The following is a 27,076-nucleotide window of genomic DNA, read 5'->3' as shown; positions in this document are numbered from 1 at the left end:
AAAGCTGCAGCCCTTCCTCCTGCCAAAGTGGGAAAAAATCAGGCTCTTGCAGCAGCATACTGAGCACATTGTAGATGCTTGATGTGTTGAAAGAGAAATCTGTGAAAGATTTGAAAGAAAGGGGCTCTCCACTTTGCCAAGGGATGAGCCTGGTCCTCTCTTCCTGCTCAGCTTGATGAGAGGGAAAACTCCTGTTTGAGATTCCCATGTTGGGGGGCAGTGGGATGGCCAAAAACTGAGTAAAACACCTGAGAGGTTTCAGAAAGCCAGAGCCAAATAAGCCCTGTCCCAAAGAGCTGATGATCACCCTTTATCTTGTTTCACCTGGCCACTCTGGGTAGGACAGAGCCCCTCTGTTGTTGTGCTTCCTCCCCTGTGTGCGGCCAGGAAGGGACTGGAAGCAAGTTCCTCTGGGATGTGGAGTGCAGGCAGGGCAAGGATGCCCTCTCTTCTCTGCCAGGAGCTGCAATGGGCCAGGAGACTGAAGCAGAAGGATGACAAAGCCCAGCAGCCCCACAGCTCTCCCAGCAGATCCATAAGCTGTAGATGGCTTCATGAGGAGAAAGGGAGTGCTGGCCCTTGAAATGGCAGCCCCAGTGCTGCTCACTAGGCACCTGCTGTTCTCCCTGCTTTCCCTTTGTGCCTGTGCAAGAGCTTCTGACTGTATCTGGATTATCTGACTGTATCAGGATTATCTACTTCTACCCCCAGCTCCCCTCCAAGGTCCTCTGTCCTGAGCATGTATCAGGGGAGCCTGGCTCTTGCTCTGTGCAGCCCCCCCTTGCACTTGGCTCTGTCTGGCTGCAGAGGGCTGTAATTTCACAGCCTGCTCTCCTCTCCAGCTTCCAATGACATCACCCACTCTGATTATATAAAGCACAGGGAGGAAGCCTTTATTTATGCGTGCTTTTTGCTCACAGCTTCAGCTGTCTCAGTGTACAACACACATGCAAATCCCACTGCAGGAACTGGGCTCTCTTTTGCCTGAATCAAAACTGCACTGCAGAAAAAGGTGTGGGTGCAAAAAAAAAAGTCTCTGTTTCCTTCCCCCACACCTCTGAATTTTGAGGAGTTTGGGTAGGAATCAATCTAGCACAACACTCTGCACCACAGCAAGCTGGGCACAAAGCCACCAGCTTCCTCCCTGCTGGGAAGTCCCCAGAGAGCTGAGGGACCTGTGCTGGCAGCTCCAAGCCCTGTGTCTGCTGGTCACAAAGTGGCTACACAGGGGCTGGAAACCTAACCTCCTGACAATGCCCAGCGGGGTCCCTGCAGGGGCCAGCCCAGGGCTGTAAGGCCACTGGCAGTTTCCCTTCCTGGGCCCTGGAGGGCTCAGCCAAGCCCCTGTGCAGCCCCCACCATCCTCCTCTGGTCAATGCTGCAGAAACGCTGCAGACACGAGCCATCCCTGAATGTTAACACTGCCAGAGAGACGGCAGCTGCTTTGCCAGCAGTGGTTTGGGATTTGTGCAGGGTCCTTGCCAACTTCCACTATGAGCAGAAGCGATGGAAACTGAGAAAAGAAACTTTCTCTGCTGAGGAGTCAGGCAAACGTGCACACACTCAGCTCTGGAGCAGCAGGTTTACCAGACTCAGCACTATCCCCCCGTCAGACACTGCTGAGAGACTTTGCTGAATCAAGGCCTGAACATCTGCAAAACACACACAAACACACAGAGACACACACACAAACTCTTCCCATCTTTAAAAGATCAAGCCTCCCTCCCAGCAGGAAATGACCAACTCGCCTCCAGCAGCAGTTCAAAATGCTGAATTCTTAATTTTGTATGTTGAAAGAGGGGAGCATCTGAGGGTAAAGAAAAGCATTTCCCAGATATTTTTGTACTTATGCCTCCAGGTCTATAGGGCTTGAATTCAACAGAGGATTTAAGCATGTGCTCAACATTAGGAATATGCTCAAGTTCCACTGAGGCTAAATCAGACACTTGATCTTTGTGCGATGTTAAAAAAATAGAACCAAACCAAAAGAAGCACCAAAAGAACCAGAAGAAGGAGGATCCTAACATGGAGAAGGACATTATCATATGTTGCCTCTTCCCTCAAAGCCTTTTCAAAGTCGAATCTAATTTAACCCTGAAATTAGAAACCACCGACTTTGTTTGGATTTCAGAGCCTAACAGATTGTCTAAAAAATTCAGGAGGGATCACTGGTTAAAGAAAGCAATTCTTGGAGAAACACATGTGACCCCACATCAATAATTCAATGTACGGGAATGATTTTCAGATAAAAGTAATGAGAAACACATGCAAAAACCACAGGGCAGGGAAAACACGCTTTCCTTCTAAAAGCAATTCACAGGTCAGAGGCTGCTTATCTCCAACAGCCATCGCACGACTTGATGTTTTTTCCTTACTCTCGTCCCTGACCTCCAGCCCAGCCCTCTCAGCGAGGTATCCGCTCCTTGCTTTACCCAGCACTTGTCTCCAGCCAGCCCAGGGGTTTTTCCAAGCACCTGGCAGCGGGCTGGAGGAGGCAGGAGCAGGCTGGGCCCCGCTGCCGGGGCTGCAGCGCGTCCTGCAATGCTGCGAGCCCTCCTCCTCGCCCGGCTCCACAGGGCACCGTGGACACACGGCTCAGAAGGAAATCTGACACACAAATGCACAGCTAAAAGTTCATATTCTCCACCTGAGCTGCGAAGTCGCCCGCAACAAGCCTTGCTTTTGGATTTTAAATCAGGTCTCTCCTCGCGATACCTTTGTTTGCTCCCAGTTGGAAGGGGATACTTGCACATCTGACCCTGTTTCCAGTCAATTTCTACCGATGGCTCCCTGGCACGTACGAGTATTCCAAATTATTTGTATTCCAAATTATAATAAAATCTGCCATGAAAATGAATTGAAAAAAATCCATCATATTTTAAAATTTTTAGATGTAAAGATCTACCATTGAAAATAAACAAAGAAATGAAAATTTAAGACTGACAATAAAAAGACTTGACAACATACTATAAATAGGAATTTAAAGGAACAAAAAAGTTCTACAAGCAACATTTTCAACTTTATCTTAACCATGTCAGGTCTGTCTACAAAAGTTAGAGATGAACATGCACCCAACTGTATTCTCAAAGCAAGGGCAAAGGAAAAACTAACTGCAAATTATGAGATCTATGACCTAAAGATGGTAAAACAATAATAGAAATAATAAAAAAACCACAACCCCAAGGCAATGCAGTTTTTCAAAGTCACACAAATCAATGTACCTCTGCCTGGTCACAAGCCATGCACCAGGCAGATAAGGGGTGGCACAGGGCATAAGAAAGCAGAGTTGTGATTCAAGGCCATAAGTGGAAGCAAAATACAAACAGCAATGTACTGACGTACTCCACAACTGCAGCATTTTGTCCAAAGGCCACCTCAGAGACAAAACCAAAACCAGGTACCCTGGGAAAGGGAGCATCTTGCCAAGAAACTGAAATACTCAGGAAAAAATGGTCGACTTTGGGGCACACAAACCCTTCTCCCCATCTGCAACAGGAGCTGCAAGCCTTAAGGTAAGCACAAAGCAAGGGTTTTACCTGAACATGTACTCCCCACACCCTCCACTGTACACTTTGAAAGTGTCCATGCTACAAACCCTGACTGCCCCTGAGCCCTGTGTGGCCTTGCACTGCAGTGTGAGTGTATGGCCAAGCACACCTTACACAGAAATTACTTCTACCCTCAACTCTTCTAGATGGGAACACTCATTACTAATATCAACTTTGGAAGAGTTTCAGGTTCTTGGCAAACAGAAGCTGCAAGACCAACAAACCTTGTGCCAAGTGATGTCTTGCCACCACTGGCCCAGTCCAACGTGGATCTTTCTAGCCTACTACTGCAGTCTGGAGAAAGACAAGCTCCTCCACCTCCCTCTGCATCACACAGCTGTCAAAATCTCTGCATTTCCTGGGATCCTTCTAGGTATAAAACTGAATATTGTTGAGAGAGCTCTCCTAATTATGTTATGATTTTGAAGGCAAATTAATTACTTCATGGTTTTCAAAAAGGGATGGAGGGAGGGGAAATCAGGCAGCCTCCAATGCCTTGGTGAAATATGGGGGATCTGGCTGAAAGATTTGGACTTCCTGCAGAACAGGTGTCTCCTGGGCTGCAGCATGGAGTGGTAACTGACAGCCCTGACTGTATCTCCCTGCGGCTGATCAGTCTGTTCACACTGTGCAGATGTTGAGGGCAAATCACACTGTTCAGTGAGTGCAGGGGGTGGCCTTCATACACTTGGAGTTATGTGGACTTCCAGGATTCAAAGCCACAGCATTGCAGACACAGCTGTGAACAGGACTGAACTTCTGTAAACTTAGGAGTCCTACCCTCATCTCAGAGAGCACTTCAGGGAGTAGGACTGCTCTCATCTCACATGAGTCTCTGTTACCTCCTTTTCACTCTCTTCTCTGAGAGCACTACTTGCTCTGCTGTGCTATCACTAGCTGCCATCCTCCAGCCTGTCCAGGCCTTGTTTCTGTCCTCTTCTCTGACTGTCTTCTGGACTGGAAACTCTTTGAAACAAGTATACAGTTGTCAAATGCACAGACATTGAAACAGGTTCCCGTGTCTGCACTCAAAATTCCTAAATCAAGCAGATCCCAAATAACTATACTAAAGCAACACTATGATTCTGAAGCTGAAGTGATATATCTGGGACTAATTTTATTCACAGCATAACCTCTGGGCCTTTGGGTCCTATTTGCTGCACCTATTGAGGTTTCCTGCTTTGAACTATAGGGCTAGAAGACAGAAGTTCATTTAAATGAATAAAACAATTTCTAAAAAAGAGAGACTACCTGTAATCTCACAAATTTCAAAACTAGAAAAGGAGATGTGAAAAACTTTTGAATACTGATGCTCACAGTAATAAAAATTATGCCATTTTGGAAGGTTCCTCCTCCAGAATGAACTCACAGTTGCTCGGTAACATAACTGCTCATCCTTTCATAACCCCTTTGATCTTCAGAGGCACCGATGAGACAGGGCTGCTTCAACTCAGTAGAGAAAGATCAAATGCAATAACCTGGGCTTCACAATGAGAAGGTGATGAGAGCAGCATAGGTGGCCATCTGCCCAGCAGAGGAATGGAATCAATCAATGCCTGGCATTTTAACTCAACCCTTCATTTTCATACAGCTCTAACACTGACCTCAGTGCCCGTCCGCCACTTTCTCTTCCCAGCTTCCAGCTCCTCTTTGTCATTCCTTGCAAGAAATCTGGACAGTTATTAAGAGATGTCAAATAGCAACAGATGCTCTGGAGCAGATTTTCCCCTGAATTTATAATTGAGGATCTCCTATTATCGATCTTGGACATTAGTCAGAAAGTATTTTAATGCCTGGTGAATATAATTAATTGTATTTTAGTGTAGCACAGAGGACAATGTTACCAGCTAAACCCCTTTTAGGCTGAGCTGTGCTAAACCAAACAGCCACCACAGGCCACAAATGCCCTACATCATGTTCTCCTTCTAAATGAAAACACAGCCCAGGTGCCACTGGCATGGCCACATGTAGGTAAAGATCATTTGCCACCAACTTTTCAATGTGCTACCAAGCATGCAGATATTGCAATTTCCTACCCTGGCCATAAGACATGGCTACAATCCTGCATTTGACTATCAGGGAACATGCAAAGAAAGCTGTAAACATCAACATACAACCCAGGCTGGTTAATTATAAAGCCCAGTCTAATAAAAACTCCATCTTTGCTAAAAGGTGGTTAAAAATAGACCTGCTCTTTAAATAGCCAGCAGTGTCCTGTGCCCTGGTTCTCACTAATACCATTGTAATTATCCTTCTAGGGATACACAGTGTGCTCAAAGCCAAGTCAGTGCAGAGTCCTCCTGCATGCTGCCAACATGCCTGCAAAGCAGCTGTGCCATTCATCAGAAACCTGCCTCCTTGCAGAGAGGCACTAACCTGCTTTGCTGCAATCTACGGATTTTCAGCTTTACTGCTAGAATTAGGTCACTGGCAAAGATTGCCAAGATTTTCCAAACTCTCCAGCTACTCTTGATTATTCTGTTCAGAGGTTTCCTGGCTAAGCACAATGCCTTTGAAATGAAGAGGTATTTTGGACTCCTGCAAGGCTTCTGCAGTCAAACACTGAGAGGCAGAGATGCTCTCACTCCATAATCCTTAATGACCCCTAAAACTGCCAGGCAATGGGAAAGTTCTCCAGCTCAGATCTACTGCCACCAGGTCCTTCCAGCCTCTCCAGAAGAAAGCAAAGGTAGTGTCCACCAGAAAACAGATGAATTAGCAAGGATCTGCAGGGACCCTTGGAGACCCTGCACTTGCGCCTGGCAGAACCCAAGGCAGCAGACAGCTTAACCCAGCAGGCAGCTGGAGAGCAGCCAGGGACTGGTCTGCTGCCTACAGCAGAAAAGCTTCCCCTGGTCCACAGGGTGTCATAGCAGTAGAAGCACACACAGTTCCCCAAAGCCCCTTTTTCTTTGCAATGCTACTGAAAGAGACCTTGGACTTTGATGCCTTCCAAATACAGTCAGGTTTCAAACTTGTACTTTCATTAACCAGCTGAACAAAGCAAGCATTTCCTTCATAAGACAGACATTTGTACATCACTGGAAGAGTAAAGGATGCTATTAACTTGTTATTGGGGAAAACATATTTCCTTTTTTTAAAATAATGAGTGGGAAATTTTTCAATATCAAAAATAAATTCTTATCTGGTACCAGAAGTTCTTTTTGTCATTAACATAATTTTAAAAATTACACAGGTAAGTTATAGGCACTAAGAATTTTTCCATCACATGCATCTATTTTCTGATGGAAGAAAATTCCTAATGAAAGTATATTCTAAGAATGTGACCATTTGACATACTTGTTTACACAAAATCTTTTATGCCAGAAGGAAAGCATGTGCTCTTCATCTAATATCTCTTCACACTGTCAGAAATATTTAAGGAGTCATCAAATATCTACTGTACCTTTCAGGTATAGAGGGCATACATCTGGAACAAGGGAAGCAGTGCATGTAATTTCACCTTGTAAAATTATTTTAAATTTAACCTCAAACTTCCCAAGGAAAATTAATTACCAGCCAAGGTCATTCTTTGATGTATGTTTGGAAGAAAAGCATAGGAAGGAGAACTTAAGACATTCTAGCAGTACTTTTCCTACTGGATATAAGGAAATATATATTCTTACACAGAAAACCCAGCATTCCTGTATTTCAAGAGGCTAGGAGTTGGCTAACATTAAGTAACAAATGGTTTTAACTTAAGTTTCCTTTACTTGTTACTCAGGAGGGGAGCAGAGCACAGCTCCCAGCACACTGACAGCAGGTGAGCCATGCCCTAAACCCACATAGAGAGGAACCAGGAAAAAAAAAAAGTTTTTGAAAGGAGGCACCAGGGAGTGTGAAAACACACCTTGCCTCTGCTTAGCTGGTGTGATGTGCTAATACAAACTCTTTCTCAATACAGGTCTTCCAAAGAGGAGCCAAGTTTATTGCCTAGAAAATTAAAACAATATAAACTTCAAGGGGAAAGAACAATACAAACCCCCTGCCTTGCCCTTTCCCTTTAACTGGGCACCTTTCTTATATTTTCTTTCTCTCCTTTAGGAGTGTGTGAAGGCCAAGAGATGCAAGATGGCTCAAACCTCAAACAAGGAAAAAGCATGGAGCTGGCTGCTTGGAAACAACTTCCCTGGGCTGGAAGCAAGAAAGCAAAAATATCTCTAAGACATGCAAATTGCTTCATTTGCCTCAGCTCAACAAAAAAAAACTTCCACTGCTTTCAACAAGGCTCAAAAATCATTATATTAAGCACAGGATGCTCTACCTAGTGAACTTTTGATCAGCTGGAGAAGACCATTATGACCCCTGTCTGGGTCTTCAATGCCACAAATGGATACAAATTTGATTCTCCAAACCAAGAACAGCTGTAGCTGAGTAAACTAACATTTGTAGGAGGATTAGCTGCCTTATGCTTGCTGACCCTGTATTTTCCCAGCAGGAAAAGGGTTAGGACCCCACTTGGAACAAACCAGACACTGAAAGGTTCATGGCTTGTTTTGGAAAGAAAAATTATTTAAAAAGACAAAGAGAAAGAGAGAGGAGCTGGAACACCTACTCCTCTGGTTTGGTGGAAACTGGTTTCCATTTGCTCTGCTATCAGAGCAGTATTAAGAAAATAATGACCTTACAGAAATACCTGCAGCAGCACCACTTTATAATCACAGTCCCACCCTCCTTCCTTGCTCTTTTGTAGTGCTTATGTCACTCTCGGGGTCTTATGAATTTAGGCAAGATTCACTACTGCTTCACCAATCAGATATTTTATTTTCTATGTTGCATCCCATCCTGGAATGATTCCTTGTTGGTTTCAAAAAACACTGCTGTTAAAAATCATAGGTAAAAAAACAATAAAAGGTAATTTTATCCAAATACAATTCACCTAGAGAGAGCCTGTGCTGGGTTTCCTCAGCATGAGAGCCAAACTACAAACCAGAAGGACACACGTTTTGACTTTCCTAGTGCTGTGCTAGCCAGGAGCTGGCAGAGCTTGCAGGCACTTTCAGGAAGGGCAAAGTAGCAAACTGGAGATGACATTTCCACAAGCAGGAAAGGGTTATGCAGCAGGACCTTGAAGTGAGAATCAGACCTGTCCACAGACAGCTTGCATGACCCCAGGCAAATCCTTCAGGAACTGAAGTACACACCACTCATCCACAAAATGGAGCTAATCCTAATTCCTTCATACAGTACTGCCCAGCTATAGCTACTCCTGGTTTTCAGGTGCTCATGTAGCTCAGCAATGACAAAGGTGTGGGAAGAGCCAAGAGACCAGGATTCTCTGGGAAGCCAATTCATCCATCTTCCCCTGGTAGTTAATAAGGCTCAGAATGCAACATGACCACATTGCCCAAAATGGACCAGTAATTCCTCTCTACTCCATATATGCAACAAAATCTATCTGAGGTCTTCTGTTATCTCTGTCAGAAATTCTCAAGATGGAATTTCAAAGGAGTTTAGTCATAATCAGGAAGACAAGATGAAGGCTGTATTGTTGACACTGCGATCACACAGTCATAAAACTTTTTGCTTCTTAAAAACCTTTAGTTTCTGATGTCCTACTGTTAAACCCATTATGGTTTAGGCCCCATAAAAAATATACACCACAGTAGCTCAGACATCACACCATTCTAAAAAATAAACACCTACATAGGATGCTTCCTCTTCTTTCTATTTTTTAAATACAAAGGTTACATTGGCTTATTGGTTTTACATGGGGGATAGGAAACACTTAACTCTGGGTGCTGCATTGCCCTGAGTACCACCAGAATTACAGGGAAGATTACAAACGTTGGCAAGATTAATCATATTTTTCACTTTAAGTAACAGAACAATTTAAAAAAGAAAAAGCTCCTTTGAAATGAAAAAATAAAAAAATCCTTTAAGAACCTCATGCAATTTGCTTTCCCTGGATGATTGAGGGAAAGCACAAGCCAGTGCTGTCTGCACAGACCTGGGAGCCAGCCTGGAGGGCTTATGGGAGTCCCCTGCTTGTGTACCACAGCTTTCCTCTCTGACAGCTGCTGAACACTTCCAGTGTGCCCAACACACAGCACAAACCCCTTCCCATTCTGCTCTTTCCCCACCACGTGTACTCATTGCAAAGATCACCACAACACACAACTCAAAGAAACTCCAAGAGACACTCATGACTCCAAAGAGCCTCCACATGTTTTCCTGAAGTACATGACACTAGATATAAGATTTTGCTTCTCCTCTCCTTTTGCAATCCCTTCACTGAAATGTATCTCCATATATGCTTTTTCCAGTGAATACCAAGCTGCTTTTCCAAGCCAAGAAAAGTTTAAAAGAAGTCACACCATGGAGAACAGGCTCTGCACATTTCCTAAGAGGGTCATATTACATAGAACATCCATGGGAGATGAAATGTTCCCATCCAGTTTCCCACTTTTTTTGGCATCAGCCTTGCTCCTTGGGTTAGGTGTAGTGGGAAATGCATGCATCAGAAAAAGATCCATGCTTTTTGTTCCCTACATCTGCCTATCTCAGCCACAACTCCTCAGCATACTTTGAGGGTCTAACAGAGTGATTCTTGCTAGGAAAGTCGACTGCCATATTCAGCATTTGGGACTCTTCACACTCACAAAGGCAGTCCATTTTGCACAGCTTTTTTTCTTCCCTTGAACAATGCTGAAATCATTTTCTTCTTAAGTCAGACGTCAGACAAAACTTTCTAGCAGTAATCAGAGCAATAGGCTGCACTCTTTCCCTATGCAATCCTGCTGTCAAATGCTTATACAGCCATGCTAGATTGGCACCTGCCAGAAAAGATTTAGATGGAGCTTATCCTGCCTTGGGATGAGGGCAGCAAATGAGTGCTGCAAGGCCCCTCTCAGCACCATCCCTGACAGCTTCAGAAAACTTCAGAAACCACAGAAATCTGAAGAACACAGTTTCTTGCTCTCCTTTAGATACAGGGCCTGAATCAGCTGCAGGAGCAGCGTGCTGAGTCTCTGGAAACCTATCTGAGGTTTGACCTGGGTGACAGAGTAGAAGATCTGCTCCAGAGTGGCAGTTGCAGCTGGCAAAGGGTATTAATGCTGTGTAGGAGCAAGCAGGCAAAGTATTAGGGAGGATCTTGAGGCATCTGCAAGGCACTGTTTCCATTAGCAGAATGAGACAGCTCCCTGCAGTGCACCTTGGCAAGGAAAGACCAGGAGCAAAGCAAACAACGGGAGGGATTGCAGGGAAGAGGAACCCCCCACCCAAAGTGCTGAAACCGGCTGCACCCCAGCAAGCTTCAGTTACACAGCTGCAAACTTGGAAAAGGGCAGAGAGCTCTGAGGAGCGCCAGGATCCACTCTATGAGAAACACTGGAAACAAACACAGATCAAAGGGAAACACCAAGCTGTATACACAGCTGGGGCTGTCTTCCCCTGTTAAAAAGAGAAGGGCATGTAGCTTTTAACTGCAGGCCCTTTGTGAGTGCTTGCACGTACCCGTGCATCTGGGCAAGGGCGCGCACTCGCCCCCCGCTCGGGCTCCTGGCATTACCAGGGTGTAGAGAATGAATGGTGTTTTCCATCTGTATGGAAGATTCCCACACAGCTGGGCAAAGCTGACTGGGCAACCCACAACTCAACCCACCCCAGGGAACAAGGCCAAATAGGTGGAAATAAAAGACATGGGAGATACAAAGCAAGCTCTGTTTTGGCCTCTGATTTCTACAATAAACCTGCTGCACTGCTCCACCTTTTCAAATGACTCATTTGAACGATTTCATTGAGTTTCCAGAAGGAGCAGAACAATTCCCATTTAAGGGCTGGGCTTTGACCATGTGGAATTAGAATTAATTACCCAACTCTTCAGCAAGTTGTGTCTTTAACTAGTACTGTAAAGCCTCTCCTGAGAGGACAATGTGGTGGACACATTGCCCAGAACTTGCTGGGAGAGCCAAAGCAATCCCTCCTGTATGACCCAGCTCTGAGAGAAAGAGGAGATTACATACACTGCAGTAGCACACGGAAATGCTGGTGCCTTCCTGTTGTTGGGTCCTGGAACACTCTTGGCTGACCAGGCTCTTCTTCAAGGCTAGTGACAGTAACAGTGGGCTCCTCAGGGCTGATCTCACCTCTGAACCCTCCTGTTCTGTTCCTTTTCTTTCCTGGGATGCTCACAGGGAGATCTTCCCATACACAAATAAGCAGCAAAATCAAATCTGGCATCAACTACCTTTCCATATACCCCTCCTGACGATTGTATGGCTTTGCCAGCCTTCACCCATGTGGAAGGGTCCTTGCCCTTTTACTACAAACACAACCACAAGAAGAGCAGTGTCTATCAAATGCCCTCCTTTTGTTTTTGCATTTTTCACTGTCCTGGACAGTAAGGAACACTTGGCACTGCTCCCCAAATGACTCGGCATAACTACAGCACTGTAGAGACAACCAGAGAGGAGCAACAACTGCCCAAGTGAAGGAGCAAGTATTCACCCAAGAGCCATTAAGAGCTGTGCTTCTAAATGATTCAGATGCTTTTAGATATTCCACCCTGGCTCAGCAACCAGACAAGTCAGAGATAGCAGCCTGCACTTGACTTTGCAAGCATGACTAAATTTTGTGCAGCTGTTTACTACCTACCACGATAAAAACCACACCCTTACCATAGGAACTGCAATCAGTCTGGACCATGTGGGAACCCGCTGATACCATGCACAGTCTGCTTCTATAAAAGTTAACACTGCATTTCAAACTCTTGTCCTGTTTCCACTGGTGGCTTCATGAATAAGCTTTTCTGTACCAAACCTCCTTTCTCTCAGCCCCTCCTGCGCAGAAACCCTTGTACAGACAGTTACAAGATCATTCTGTAACTGCTACATCCCCTTTCCTGCCTCACCTTTTGTGAGCTGAACACGCTCATTTGCAAAATCTACCATTCATAGCAATCTGTTCTTCGTCCTGAGCCTTATAAGTACCAAACTCCCAGGGAAACAAAAAAAAAAAAAAAAAGAGAGAGAAAAAAAGGCATCCATGCTTTGCAAGAGCTTTTCATTTTTCCCCTAAATAAGTCATGTTGCTTTATAAATGTACTCTCAAAGGTAAATAATTAACAGGCAAGAGGGACAGAAAATCTTATTACATGGCTAATGGGAAGTGATGCTCAGGCAGCAGTGTACCCATAAAGTATAGCTTCAAAAGACAGCCCCTAGGCCTTCTTAATGGAACACTGGGCTAAAAACCTGACTCATGCAGGGATTCCTCTGCATTCCTCCAGACTCGGACAAATCCGAAATCTTTATCTGAGATTCAGCCTGCATCTAACAGACTTCAGTCTGTTTTACCTCTAAAAAACAGGATACTCCAATTTTGCACAGGTACTGTAAGGAGCACTAGGCAGAGATGATCTGTATTTCGACACAAATTCAAACTCCCAAGGACAGAAGGAACACTGGTAGATTACACCATCTACTGCTATGTTCTGCCATGCCCCTGAAGTAGCCCTGTCCATGTTATCCACTTTTTTCATGTGAGGAGAATTCCTGACTCTTGGTTCCAAACTGCTTATTTAATTGTTTTATGGTCTTCTCATGCACTGTTTGGGAGGAAACATCTGAGGTCTGTTTGCCCACAGTTATGTAAGCTACTCAGGGTGGCCAGCACCATCTGCAGCCAGACAAGAACCACAGCAATTGCAAGATGAAGCCCTCCTCTTCTTTCCCAGACAAGGCTGTGAACACCTATCACACACTTGCATTTACCATCACAGCGACCAAAACTAGGAGTTAGACCATGCTGCTGTCTCCCAAAGCAGCAAATGTGCCTACACTTTGTGTCCCTCTTCTCTTTCCCTATGGGAGGAGGTGTACAGCAGCACCTCCTGGCCCTGGCCAACACTGAGGGGACAGAAGGACACTGAGAGGAACACAAGGAGTGAGCACAAAATTTTGAAGGAAGGTGGGATAGGGGAAACTTGTGTGTGGGAGAGAAAAGGCAAGCAACCAGCCAGAGATGTGGCTCGATGAAACAAAGGACTGGGTCAATGCAACCTTGTTCCTGCTCCTTTTCTTCATCCAGGCACCAGCTCTGTGCATGCTTCTGCTTCTCACCTGGCACAACCAGGAGACAACTGGGGCATCCCACTCCTCCCATCTTCCCTTGCAATATAAGGTTAGAGGTTATCAAAGCTGTCAGACTTTGGTAAAAATGGGCCACATACAGAAAAGAGAACAAGAACATGTTTCCTTCATTTCCTACCCCACTTCCTTTGGTTATTACAAGTCCACATGGCTACATTATTACATGTACCAGATGTAGATCAACACATACAACTCCAACTTCTGCCCCAAGAGTACAAGGTCCTGAAATTTGTCGTTAACAGGTGATCTGTCTCAAAATTATGTTCCTATTACCTCATCTTTCCTACAGCAGAAATTCCCAACTGGCTTTTAGCTAGCAATGCTTTCAGGCCCATGAGCAATGTTAGTCACTTGAATAAGAAAAGTTGTTGCAAAAGGACTGCTGGCTCTCAGCACCTCAAAGAGCACCCTGGAAGAAGAAAAAAAATAGCAAGCCTGCAAAGTCTCCAGAGATCCATTTAGGAAAGAGATTATAAGTACAGAGCCATGACATGACTGAAAATGGAGCCAGGAAAGCTGAATGCTGGACTTCCTACTTGGGATCAGAGGTCCAGGCTCACTGATTAGAGAGGGCATTTGCCCAGTCTTTACAATTTTTTGAGGACACCCATAAATATACAGAACTGGAGAGGGTTCAGCCTGAAACAAAACTATGGCAATGCACCCAAGTAGAAATCTGAAGATGCAAGTTTGGGAAGAGATTCAGGAACCAGAGCTGGCAATGACACACTCAGAATCACACCGGTGACCTCTGATTTGGTGCAGAGACCTGACTGCAGAGAAGGTTTCTTTTGAAGATGGGGGTTTCCTCTCAGGTCTCCCTTCTGGGAGGCAGGACAATGACAGGATTCTCAGCATCAGACCATTATGACAAGACCAAGCAGATTGTGCTGACAGTTCTTTCTACACCATGGGAGAAAAGCACATCAGAAAGTGCCCCCAACTCATCTTAGTTAAGAAGGGTTTTGTGATAAATATCTGTTTCTGAAAAATGGCTTGTAACAGTGATTTTATTGTGCAACATTGTTGAAACAAAAATATTTTTCTTTGTGACAGTTTATCCAAAATAGTAGTATTGTTCTTTTTCCTCTTCTTTCATCAACAGCTATTGGATTCCTAAGGGACGTGCAGAGATCTGGGAGCAGAAAGGATGATAGGCATGCATACATTCTTCACTGCATCACTTTGAGTAAAAAAATAAATCATATTGAAACTAGAAATTCCTATATGAGCAGTACTAAAGGACTTGAAATGAATGTGGATCATTTTGTTTCCTTCAAATCCTGGCATGGAGACTAACTGTCCCTTTGCAGCAGCTGTACTCAGAGTTCAGAATGTTCAGCAACCCAGCCAATGTGAAACAAAGCCTTTGCAGACTTTCAGTTGTAACTGAATCAAAATGCTGCTTCTGCCCAAGAAGGCACTTTGCATGAGCAAGTGTGATGGTCAGCCTTCCCCAGTGTTACACCAGTGACTGGAGAGTTCTCAGAGCAATGCAAAGAAATAGCAAAAGGCAGACTGACACTAAATAATTCTGGCTGAGCCTCGAAGTACCCAGAAAGGCTGTCAGAGAGCTGTTCTTACTCCAAAACCACCAGCTTCACCCTCTCCAGGTTAAGCAAAAACAGCAACAGCACTGTAATAAGTTATCCAGATCTCCTAAAAGAGAGAAACATGCTGCAGCTCTGTTAAAAATTGTTAGTCCCAGCTGAAAACAGAGGCATCTGTCATCCAAACAACAGAGTTGAAGACAGCTAACTACCTCCAGCTCTTGTTCCACACTGGCCTTGGAGACAGGAGAGTTTAGCTACAGTTCCCACAAGGAGCAAGTTGGATCAGGGCATGCTCTGACCTTTGGATGTGTCAAAGAAAGATGCATGCTCAGCTGTGCTGGATACGGTTTGACTGCTGCAAGGAACATCACAGGTTCCAAGTTTTATTAATGAGGAAAACAATATGTACTGTCAACATTTGCTACATGAAGTTAGCATGAAAACAAAGCCCACTCCAGAGAACAAATGAAATTTACTGGATTAGTTTCTTGTTCCAGCTCTCCTGATAAATAGCACTGAACTCAACACCACATTGATTAGTTGGTTCAAGACAAACACTGATCAGATTGCCTTGGCAAGTATATATAGCGCTACAAAAGCACAATCATCCTTGTCTATTCAGAGTAGCAAGGATTCACCATACTTTCATTTTCATTCCTTCTATCTTTCCCAGCCTAGACAGCTTGTCTGCACTATTTAAAAGCCCTACTTTAAAAGCTTTTCCTAAGACACACTCAAAGCCCTTATTCTAAAGGAACAGAACCAAATGGTGCAGATGCTGCAGAAGGCCCCCATGTTTCAGTGCAAGCTGACCCAGGTCATTGTTGTCTCCTAAGCTTTCTGTAGGGTTTTTTTTTATCTTATCCACTACCTCAGATAGGCAACCAAGCACAACAGTCAGCTCTGGGTGCGAAACCGCCCTGGAGAACCGCTCTGCAATAAACAGTCTCTCACGTCAAAAAAAGAATGGGTGAGGAGCCACAAGATGGGGAATTCTGGTAAGAGTCAGGCTAAAAACCACAGTACTTGATTCTTGCTATGTGTTTGTCTTCTTTGCTTGCGATCATGTCAAAAGATATCAGAGAGAAAGGATGTTACACCACTTCACTCTCTGCTTTTACACAAAACAAACTTTTAGCAAGCTGGTTTAGAAGTTTGTCTCCTTTAGGCTTTTTCCTTTTTCTTTCTAAATGATGTACTTTTGCAAAGCCACAAACTCTGCAAGATCTTCAGAAAATTCTATTTTCAGTGATCCTGAGGCCTCTTTACCTCCTTGATCTATCTTTTGTTTGAACTGAATTATTGTTACCATAAGAAAAATATGCTCTCATAACTCATTCTTTACCCAATTACTCAGCTTTGTTTTCCTTCCTTCTGCTGTATTACAAAGCAATCATCATCAAAACCTAATAGAACAATGTATGATCTACAGAAAAATGCTGGTGGTTTTTTTTGTTTTTCTTTTTTTTTTTTAAATCTGATCAACAGCATTACAAAACTCTTTCTTGTTCTGTCAGGAGATGCAACTTTTCTGACAGACATCACTGCTGTATTGGTCTACCAGAACTGCCACTTCAAGAGCAGCAGGATGTCACCTCAGAGCTGTGTGTCTTCCCCTAATACCACACTGACCACATCCTCCTAACACTGGCATGTGTCTCAAATGTTCACAGACAACAGCTCCCACCACTATCTGTGTAACACACAACATTTACCTTTAACCTGAATTTCAGTTGTTATCCTTTTTGAGAAAATATTACACTTGCAAACTTCATCTTTCAGTCACACACTTAATCTTGTTTTCTTTCAGAAAACAATGAAGAGTGTTGCTTACACATCAGGTTTTTTGGTAGGCGTGTTAAAGGACTAAAAAATATCATTTTAGTTACATATTGCAGCAGATGAGAAGAATGCTGGTTTCTTGTTTAAATGCAAGCTATGACTCATCCTGAGCAGAGATAAACTGAAACACATACCCATTAAATAAAATTTTTCAGTGTGAGGATTAATGACAGATAATAAGTATAAATTAACTTTAATCTTTTACAACAAACGAAGTCCCTTATATAAATGTCACTGCAATCTTTTCAAAGAAAAAAACCCAAATCAAAGCCAGAAGAGGAGTCATTAAAATATTACAGCTAATGTTTGGTACCAAATCAAACAGCTCCTTAGCAGAACCACTGGAGTGTTCTGGAGGGAAATATTTTCAAGCAGCAGACCTTAAAAATTGCTTTAATATTTTAAAATACATTTTTATGGAGTTTTCTATATTAAAGGGGTACACATTAAAATATCAGCAGCTCTGCAATATTGAGTCCAAGTTAAATCACATATTCAAAAAGGAGAAGAGCATTTTGTTTTATTAATATTCTCTTGCTACTGCTTGAAAGAAACTGCATAATTGCTGAATGGGTTAAACCAAAATTTAACTGAACATAAGAAGACTGCTGTTCACAGACAAGAAGGGAAAAAAACAAAGTCAGAGACCTAATAGTGGACAATTTTGAAAATTATAGTGTGTGTCAATAATAGAGATAACAGTGAGATCCAGAAGGAATAATCTCAAATAATAGGGAAAATGAGCACCTGTCAGCCACAAAGCCATTAGTATCAGGGCTTTTATATTTGCAACAGTTAAGTCTGGAGACACTGACAAACTTAACAACACAGCAAATAAAACATGGAGCTGGGGAACACAGGAAGCAATCCCCCTCACTCAGAAAACACTGCTGTGGAGTTTGAAAATAAATGCTTGCAGTATGCAACTCGCTACCCAACTCACTGGTAATGAACACTGCAAACACAGCAAAGGCACCACAGCATCCAGCTGGGTTTGCAGATGTGAGCAGCTGATCAAGCCACAGCATCTGCACCAAGGGACAGACAATCCCAAACCAGGAACGTCAGACTCCTGACCAAAGTTCCCAGATACAGGAGTTTGCCTGTACAGAGCACCCAATGTGATGAAATGTGTGCCCTTCCCAGAAGGATGAAAACCAAAGGCTTGTAAAACCATGTCTGAGACAGACCTGGAATACAGTGCCCTGGAATGGGAAGCCCTGGAGGAAAGACCTTGCTGAGAAGGCTGATGGTTAGGAATCTTCAGCCTGGAGCAGGTGGGGACTAAGGAGAATAACAGCCAAAAGGAGAGGAAGAGAGAGATATTACACCAGCTGAAAATGGAAGGACAAATTCTGCAGCAATCAAACACCTTGTCAGTATTCAGGAAAAGAAGGCAGAAGGGGAAACTCAAGTAATAACACTCCTCTCACGAGTAACACTTCTTGACATGCTAGTCAATAGTTAATCCTTATGGTATCCCCACCTCAGATAATATAACTGTCCTCAGTTAAAGACAAGGAATCAAGGCAGAAACTTCAGCCTCAACTCACACAGACAAGTGGTAACAGCACATCCCAGCTCCATCAGTGGATAGAGTCCTTAGCTGGACAGTCAGTATGTAATGCTGGCTGCTAAGAATTTGAAGTTTTGCTGCCTGCCTTCAGGCTAGAAGAAGATGATCACATATCCATGCAGACTTGGCCAATGTGATAGGACCAAGCTGGTCCACAGAAAGATGGAAACAGCTCTGCTCTAAAGCTGTACTGAGTCAAAGCAGCACTTGCAGTAACAATTAGATATGCAAATAAGCACACTGAGGATTAGTGACAATTTACTGTTGTCATGGAGAAAAAAGCACCTTCAGTTCTGGGTCAGGCCCAAGGACTGCATTTTCTTTCCCCAACGGATAAATAGAACCAGAGAGAGCTGGAAAACCCAGGAGCCAACACTCCTCAACACAGCTCAGCCTGGGACTGGAAAGGCTGAAGCTCAGGGAGCAGCACTACCCAAATAAAAAACCTTCCCTGTATCAACCCAGAGAGGTAAGACCATGGCAACTCTGTAGATACTCAAAAATACCAGGAGGGAGAAGCACCAGCTGGAAGAAAACACCCACACCATGCAAAGGCCAAGCTGCTTCCTAGCATTGCTGCTTCTAGTGGGGGGCAGATGTGGGGGAAACTGAGGGCAACACAATTCATGAGGTACTCAGCTCCAGTTCCCTTGAAGCCACACGGGAAGATCTTGTCTGAATGAAAATACACACTTGGCTCAAAGCCTCTGTGTGTCTTTGGCCATCCTCACAGTCCTCCCATCCCTTGTTAAAGGATGGCTGCTAAGAGAGAAGAGGAGGCAATCAACCTATTTAGACTCAGCTTTCCTTCCCACCCTGGGGGTTTCTTCATAGGAGCAGCTGGCCAAAGCACAGCCTTTGTTACAGCGGCCACAAAAAAACAGACACCCACCCTCAGCCCCCCTAAAATCACACAGAAGAGCCAAGATAAGTTTATAATGGAAACCCTGACACAACCTTAACTATAGCATCCTGAATGGAAGGCGATAATCTGATCTGTGTGTGAACTAGCTCCCCTTGTCTCAATGGTATTTATCTTACTTTAACTCCTGTTACAAAAGGGTTGAGTCATACAGAAGAGCCAGCCAAGTAACAAAACTGCACGGCTTGCTGAAACATCAGATTCAGGGATAAACAGGCACAATCCTAGAACAGGTTAGAGCAGTCTCCACAGGAGCACAGGTAGCCAGAGCTCCAAGCCTCTGGACAATGGTATTTTCTTCTGTGCTGCAGAGACTATCACAGCCCAGTGCAGGGGTGGGGGGAGAGGGTGCAGAGCACAGGCTCTGCCCTTTGGTTCGTGGTAACACATAGTACCCAGCGCCCAAGAAACCTGATCCCGTAGCAACCTCATGCATGGAAAGTGCCCCAATCAGATTTCACTGTGTCAGGAGAAGAACAGTATTTACTCTGCATACAGATTAGTCACAAAACTGGGTCACTTCTTGCCTTTTCAGAGAGAGAGAAAAAAAAAAGCAACCAAAAACAAAGCTTCTTTTTCAGATCTTTTTGTGTCTTCCCCCCAACTTTTGAAACTCCATGATGCAGTGTGGTCACTCATAGCTGTCTAAGCTCATCAAACAGCACCTGCATGAGTAAGGTCAAAGCTCATTACACTCACCAGGCCTACATTTTTTAGAATTCAGCTCATTAGCTACTTACCGGTTCTTTTCTAGTTCGTTGTGCGTAGACCTGGAAAATAAAAAAAAATTTGGATTAGCCACCTTTGACCTCTGAGCACCAAAGTTCAACTGCTGCAAGCTGTACACATCCCCATTGGCACATCCCACTGCAAAGCCAACTACAACCATTAAACACACATTAAAATCTCTAACTTCATCCTCCTTGCTGACAAGATGGTCCTTCCCTCCAGTGCAAATCCTGGTACCTTTAATGCTAAAGAAAATGTTCCCTAGAGACTTAAATGTACACAACATCCCAAAGACAGGCAATGATTAGAACAAGGGACCAGAGTCTGTCACTTCCAGACTCCTGGCACTGCCACCAACTCAGTACAAGACTGCAGTTGTTTCTTTGTGCTTTAGTTTCTTCAGTCACACCATAAAAATATCGGTATCATCTTCTAACCCAGGAGCTCATGGAGAATTAATTTGTGCATCAAGTACATGGGAACCTTCCTTCCAGCAGAACTGGCCCTGCAAGGACAGCCTCTGGAGCCCTTCAGCCATCACATGCCAGATTTAGCCAATGTAGCAGAAGCAGACATGGCCAGCATTTGGGCACAAAATGGGACAGCCAGTACTGCCGTGTTTGCAAACATCTCTGGCACTGCGTAGCACATCTAGGATGCCTGGAAACCTCTTGGGATGGGAACAGCACTGCCACAGCACCAGCATGCAGTGAAGTGACCCATGAAGTGACACTGTGACACTTGACTAAGGAGGGGGCTTTGTCTTTATACCTGCCCACCACACCAAGCACACTGCCAGTATTTCTTAATTTAGAGCTTTGCAGCTTGAAAATGAAACCAACTAGAAACAAAAGGGAAACAGGCAAGTTCATTCTCCTTGCCTCTGTGATGACAGAATGAGTGGCAAAAAAAGTTTAAATCCATTCAGGATTTCTAACCTAACCCAGGTAAGGTTGTTGAGGATTATTTAAAAGGATAGCCATTTGTCCAACATTTCTCTTTAACAGAAGGTCACCTTAAATTAAGAGTAAAAAGAACCCAAGAGCTTAATAAAAAGGATCTATTTTCTCTAATTTGGCATCACATTTCTTCCGGAGCTCTGAGAAGATTATCCTCTATCCCCCATCTGGAGAATCCCACAGAGAATTCTACAATTAGGGAACTGAATGGAGAATGTGCTCCAAGGGAAACCCTGTCATAATTAAATGCTTCTCCAAAAAAAAGGAAGGAGGAGTGCCTAACAGGTGTTAGAACTGCATTGAAAATGCAGAATAAACTGTGGATGTCTGCAAATAACAAGGTAAATTAGCCTTAGCTGACCATGGCTGAGAGCAGAGGAAAAACAAAATGTTAGGATATACCTGTGCAAGCCACCCTGCTCAGCAGGACATGGAGTACCCTAACGGCTAGGCACACTATAGTCAAACTCTTCATGCTGAGAAAACTCCTGAATTCCCTCCCTAAAGCAGTGGATGCCTTCATTCTGGTTCCCAGGAATCAGAAACACGAACAAAGTATTTAGTCCAGAAAATCTCCCAAATCAAATCCCCCCCACACACCTCCCTGAGTCTAAACCAGCAAAATCCATTTGTCCAGGCAACTTGGACCCAAATGAACCAATCAGGACTAAGCTGAGGCCCTTCAGAACCACTGCCCATACATAGTTTGAAACATGCTTATTGTTCTTTTTTACTGTATGTTCCTGCAGGAGACTGTGCACTCTTCTTGGCTATGCCATTAGCAGTTATAAGGCCAAAGATATGCAATGGCTCGAATTCCTGTATTATATCGAGCCAATTACCAAGGCCAGCACTGAAAGAACAAAGTTTGGCCCACTGCTGTGAACAAAATTAAAACAGCAGGTTCTCCTTACTCCTCTCACACAGGAGACTCTTTATTACCTATCTGCCTTCTGATGAACAAGACAACTGAGAGAGGTCACAGGCTTTTCACCAAGTCAGGAAATATTTGCTGCGACTTTTAACCATGTCTGTGGCAAGGAAAAAAAAGCAACCCCCCCAACACCTTCCCACTGCAGATGAATGTAAACGAAAGAATCTCAGCAGTACTGAATCAATCCTACAGGGAGGCTTCTTCTCTTACCTGTCTATGTTTTGCTTGGCCTCACTGGGGACCATCTGGAAAAGTTTTAATTTTTTATTTCACCTGAATTCAGGAAAGAAGTCCAGCACTGCCCGCCACTATCACCATTCACTAACTCAAATTTTCTGTGACAGTTTCCTTTTGCTTGGACAACACATAAAGGGAAAAAATCCTTTCTCTTCTGTTCATTACTCATTTCATTTTCTACAGCTCCTAATCTAAAGATTAGTTTTTACCCCTCATCTTTGGGCTGCACGTGTTACTAAGATTTATTTGGAGTTAAACAAGGACAGTGCTGTTAGTGAAGTGAAGAAAGTGGAGGAGCCTCTACTGATACAACTCAGAAAAACAGGTGTCTTAAACAGGTACAGAAACAAATGTAACTGGATCTGTTTAACTGAGCTGGTTTTATCTCTTAACTAAGAACTCAGAGACTATCAGCAGACTGAAATCAAGGCCTCATCCTGGCGCACCATCACCAGCTTTTTGATGGGTACAGGATGAACACCACAGCTGAAAACTATTGCCAAAACTCGGGGAACACTCTGGGTGTAGGGCAGCAAGTAGCCAGTGTGCTCAGTGTGACACTGCTGTGCTGCTGCTGACAGTCAGCCACAGCCTGTGCCACCCAGGGAACAAGGACACTGCTGCTGAGCATGGACCACAAACCAGGAGAACTCACATCCCTGCTGTCAGCTGGACAGGGCAAGCAGAACCTGCAAAGCTGAAACCAGAGCCAGGTGGGTATGGACACATTCAGAGGGGAAAACAAAAGACCAAGAACATGTACTGGCACTGCTCAAAATGTCAGCTGCAATTTAAAAGTAGCTCCAGCATAAAACATCTGCAGGGTCCTCATTTAAAAGTCAGGTCTCTATAGCAGTCATTTTTTAGAAGTCAATTTAAAACACCCAAACTGATAACTGCTCCTAAAAACTGAAGAAATGTTATTAAGGAGGAGGATCCTGCTCACTACATTTTGAAAACAGCTTGGAAAAAGATCAAGAATGAGTTTCAGAAGCTTAAGATAAAGGAGCCAAGCAAACGACAGCAAAAACAGCAGAGCAGTCCCTGCCTATGCAACAAAAAGTTGAAAGAGGACAAATTCAAGTTATCCCAATTTACCCCAGACACCTGAAACTGCATACAGAACAGGAAGGGATATACAGAATAGGAAGAGATATTCTGCATACAGAATACAGAAAGAGGAAAGCAGAAATTGTCAGTCATTCTAATTTAAGGTCAAATGCAACAACCTTTTTGTGCCAGTTACAGTGATATTGCCTGCAACCTTGCTATCCAACACAGTAACAAGGTGTTGTTGAAACATTAAGCTACACTGAAGTGCCCCAGTAAATGAGAATCTGCAAGTAATTTGCCACTTTACCCCATTTTTCTTTATTTAAATAAAATTTCTTCTACCATGACAGAGGCAGTCCAACTAAAACACAGGTAAGGCAACAAAACTAACTGCAGCAGAAAGGAACAAGCTCTAAAGAGCACTGAATTCATTTGTCATTGGGGTTTTTACTGTAATTAAAATCACAAAGCTGCCACATGACATTAAACACATCTGACCTTTCTGGTTTACACATTTATTATTGATAAATGGGCCAATACATGCATTTGCAGAACATCTGCATTTTGGTTTGGGTTCTCGGTGAGGTAACTATTTTCTACTGAGGAGAACACAGTCCTCGAGAGCCCTTGTCCTACACAATACACAGATGGCATTTAGACCCCATCTCTCTTGAACCTGGTCATCTTCTGCCAGTATTTAGCATCCGCTCCTGGCTCCAGAGGGGTCCAGGACTCCAAGAGCTCCATCTGCACCACAACAGATATACTGTTGTCTCAGAGGGTGCTGCTGGACATAAGGGGCCTCCTCCAGTACATCCTTAACGCCTACACAGACCCAGTACTTCTCCAAATTCACTCACCCCACTCACCTTCATCAAGAGTTTAATAATGAAAGAAATATCCCACCAGCTTCTGAAAATTAGGGTACAGTTACCTGAATCATGTTTAGCAAAACAAGAACATTCATCAGGTCAGGCCAACTGCCTTCTGTCTTACTTCATTCTGGTTCAGCTACTTCTCCTGCTTATGCATCATCACACCATATACAAACTCATTCTTCTTCATTTTACAGACCCTTCCCACCTTCCAGCTCAGCTGACACCCATTCACTGGGCCACTAAATTTCCCTGCAGGAAATGCCTTCTTCCATTTCCCAAGCCAAGAATAACCAACCCTTCTGAAACCAGTGAACTACATTATCACTCTTTTAATGCAAGTTCTTCCTCAAAAATGAGAAAATAAAACCATGGAAAAGAAGGGTGGTCAACAGCTTTTTTACATTTTAAATCCACCTGTGTCCACAAAACAGAACCTGCTGGCTGAAGAACCCCAGTGTTTTGCCAGGGTTCCAAGTGGATCAACACCATAGTAACCTATGAAGCCAGGGCAGAAGTCACTGGGAAACCCACAAAGAACCTTCATCCCCATCAGCATGTGAGGCTTCCAGCCCAATGGCAAGACAAATGAAGGCTGCACAAGAATTAACTCTTCCTGCCCAGATAGAGAAGCTCAAGGGCTCTTTCTGAGGGAGTTGTGAACTCTCCTCACTTCTGAGTGGCCCAGAAGTTTGGCCCTCAGAGAGGTGCAGGGGAGCCTTGGGAACACAGCAACTTAAGGTACTCAACACTGCCACGAGCTCCTACAGTGAGGAGGAGCAAAATGCAGCTGAACAGAAGATGGCACAGCCAGAGCAGGAGTCCTTCTGCTGCCATCCTTATGCCCTTTGCAAGTAGCAGCCTCAAGTCTAACAAGAACACCACCTCAGTCTTGCATATCAGCAAATCTAGCAAAAAGTTTCCTTTCAAGCAGTACCAGAGAAAAAAATTATCTTAAGCCATTACTACCCTACTATCCCTCACGCTGTCTGGCCTTGAGGTCCAGAGTAAATTCTTCTCCACGAGGAGTTGAGGTGAGGGGATGGAACAGACTGTTTCACCTTCTCACTGACGTCAGTGGCGATGCACCAGATTAACCTGGCCCCAAACTCTGGCTAGTTTTTCTGTCGCTCTCAGACGGACACAGTATCAGATTCCTCCTAAGGCTCTGATCAAAGCTGTTTTCCCAGGATCAAGCCAGACCCTTTCCAAAGTTCACATTCTCCGTCTCCAACAGAGAAGGGAACGCAGCCGTACTGGCATCTGTTCATGTTTGTTCATCTTGGAAAAGGAGAAATGGCCCCACAGTCTGTTTCCAGCTCAAAGAGCAGAAGAGAGCTCTTCCACGTGGTTCACAACTGTAGAAAGTCACCTACCCTTGGGTTTCTACACTGTATTGGGAAAGTCTCCTGCAAGACCCAGTCAAAACAACTTTTAAAAGTATACTGCATACTTGCCTTCAAGAAGTAAATATATTCAAAGTCACCTACAGTATTTACACAGCCTCTCTCAATTTGGTACCTGCTCCCCATAACCATTATTTCTGTTTGCAACATTTCTAAATTAAGTCTTCCATAATACTTTTTATGCAGGGGGACAACACCAACACACAGAAATTATAAATAATTTTCCCAAAGTCACAAAAAAAAAACTGGCAGAGGAGAGTACTTAATTTGGGTTCCCTGAACTCCAGGATAAGGTAACTGTTCTCAGGCATCCCAGAGACAGCTAACATGAACACTCATGCCATCTGACTCTTGGGTCAAATACCTCCCAAAAAAATCACATAACCATTGGGAAGTGTAATTGGGAAAGTGAGAAAAAAGCCCACAACCAACAACAACCCAAACCTAAACAAGAGAACAATCTAAAATGGGAGCCAATAACAAAGCAGTATTAATTTACTGATAAAACTCAACCAACAGACATATCAGACATAACCCTCATCTGGGGAAGCAACACTGTTCTGATGGTGCATGTTCTGCTTTTTCAGCACACAGGAGAAAACAGCAGGAAGACAGCTCCTCCTTGCTGAGCACCACGAGTTTATCCCAGTTCCAAAGCTGGTTTGTTAGTCCACAAACCAGACTAACATCCTAATAAGCAGCACAAGGTGGCACTCTGCAGGGAAAGGTTTTCCAAGCCTGGCAACAAAACAGCACAAATGCTTGCATTCAGTGCTGCAGTCTGGGGCCAGCAAAGAAGTCCCCAGCTGGCTTCCCTCCCCATTGGGCAGGCTGGGAGCAAGTGCTGGTGTGGGCTTCTTCCTGCACCACCTGAGACCCTACATGCTCATCCTAGTCCCAAATGCTAGAGGAAAACTGTCTTAATGCAGGGCCCTGTACGGCCAAGAGGAACTGGGTTTGCTGAACAAGCAGCTATTCAATATTTTGTTTTCTCTTCATTGTTCAACGCGTGGCCTCAAGCCAAGCCCTGCTCTGAATACAGAACTGGTGCTTTCCTTACAGGCTGTTTGACAGGCTCACCGAGAGCAGTGGCTGGGCAGTTCACAAGCACATTTATTGTCATGCATCCTCACTTTCCAAACTGAGAGCTAAGGAACAAAGAACACAGAACTGCATCTTCACGTCCCTCTGAGCACTTCCATGAAGACCCCCAAGGACCTCATTTTCTGGGCCACTTTGCATGTTCTAAGCACAAGCCCTGCTGATGCCCCCTCAGGCTGTGCACCACCAGCACTTCCACAGTCCAGATCCCATGTTTGTATCCTGGAAAAGGTCAGTGTGAGAAACA

General features: G+C 44.1%; 1 protein-coding gene across 2 annotated transcripts in view; it reads right to left on the bottom strand.

Moving 5' to 3' along the window:
* Nucleotides 1–27,076, bottom strand: part of MXI1 (MAX interactor 1, dimerization protein) — a 55,420-nt gene that overhangs the window by 8,199 nt on the left and 20,145 nt on the right. For both annotated transcript variants that reach the window (XM_064431264.1, XM_064431265.1), the window contains exon 3: nt 20,276–20,305. In XM_064431264.1, the coding sequence (XP_064287334.1) occupies nt 20,276–20,305 (30 nt within the window). The remainder of the gene's footprint in view (nt 1–20,275; nt 20,306–27,076) is intronic.

Source organism: Passer domesticus, chromosome 8, assembly GCF_036417665.1.
Source record: "Passer domesticus isolate bPasDom1 chromosome 8, bPasDom1.hap1, whole genome shotgun sequence".
Lineage (NCBI taxonomy): Eukaryota > Metazoa > Chordata > Aves > Passeriformes > Passeridae > Passer > Passer domesticus.
The sequence above is the reverse complement of the archived record's forward strand: the minus strand, read 5'-3'. Positions and strand labels throughout refer to the sequence as shown.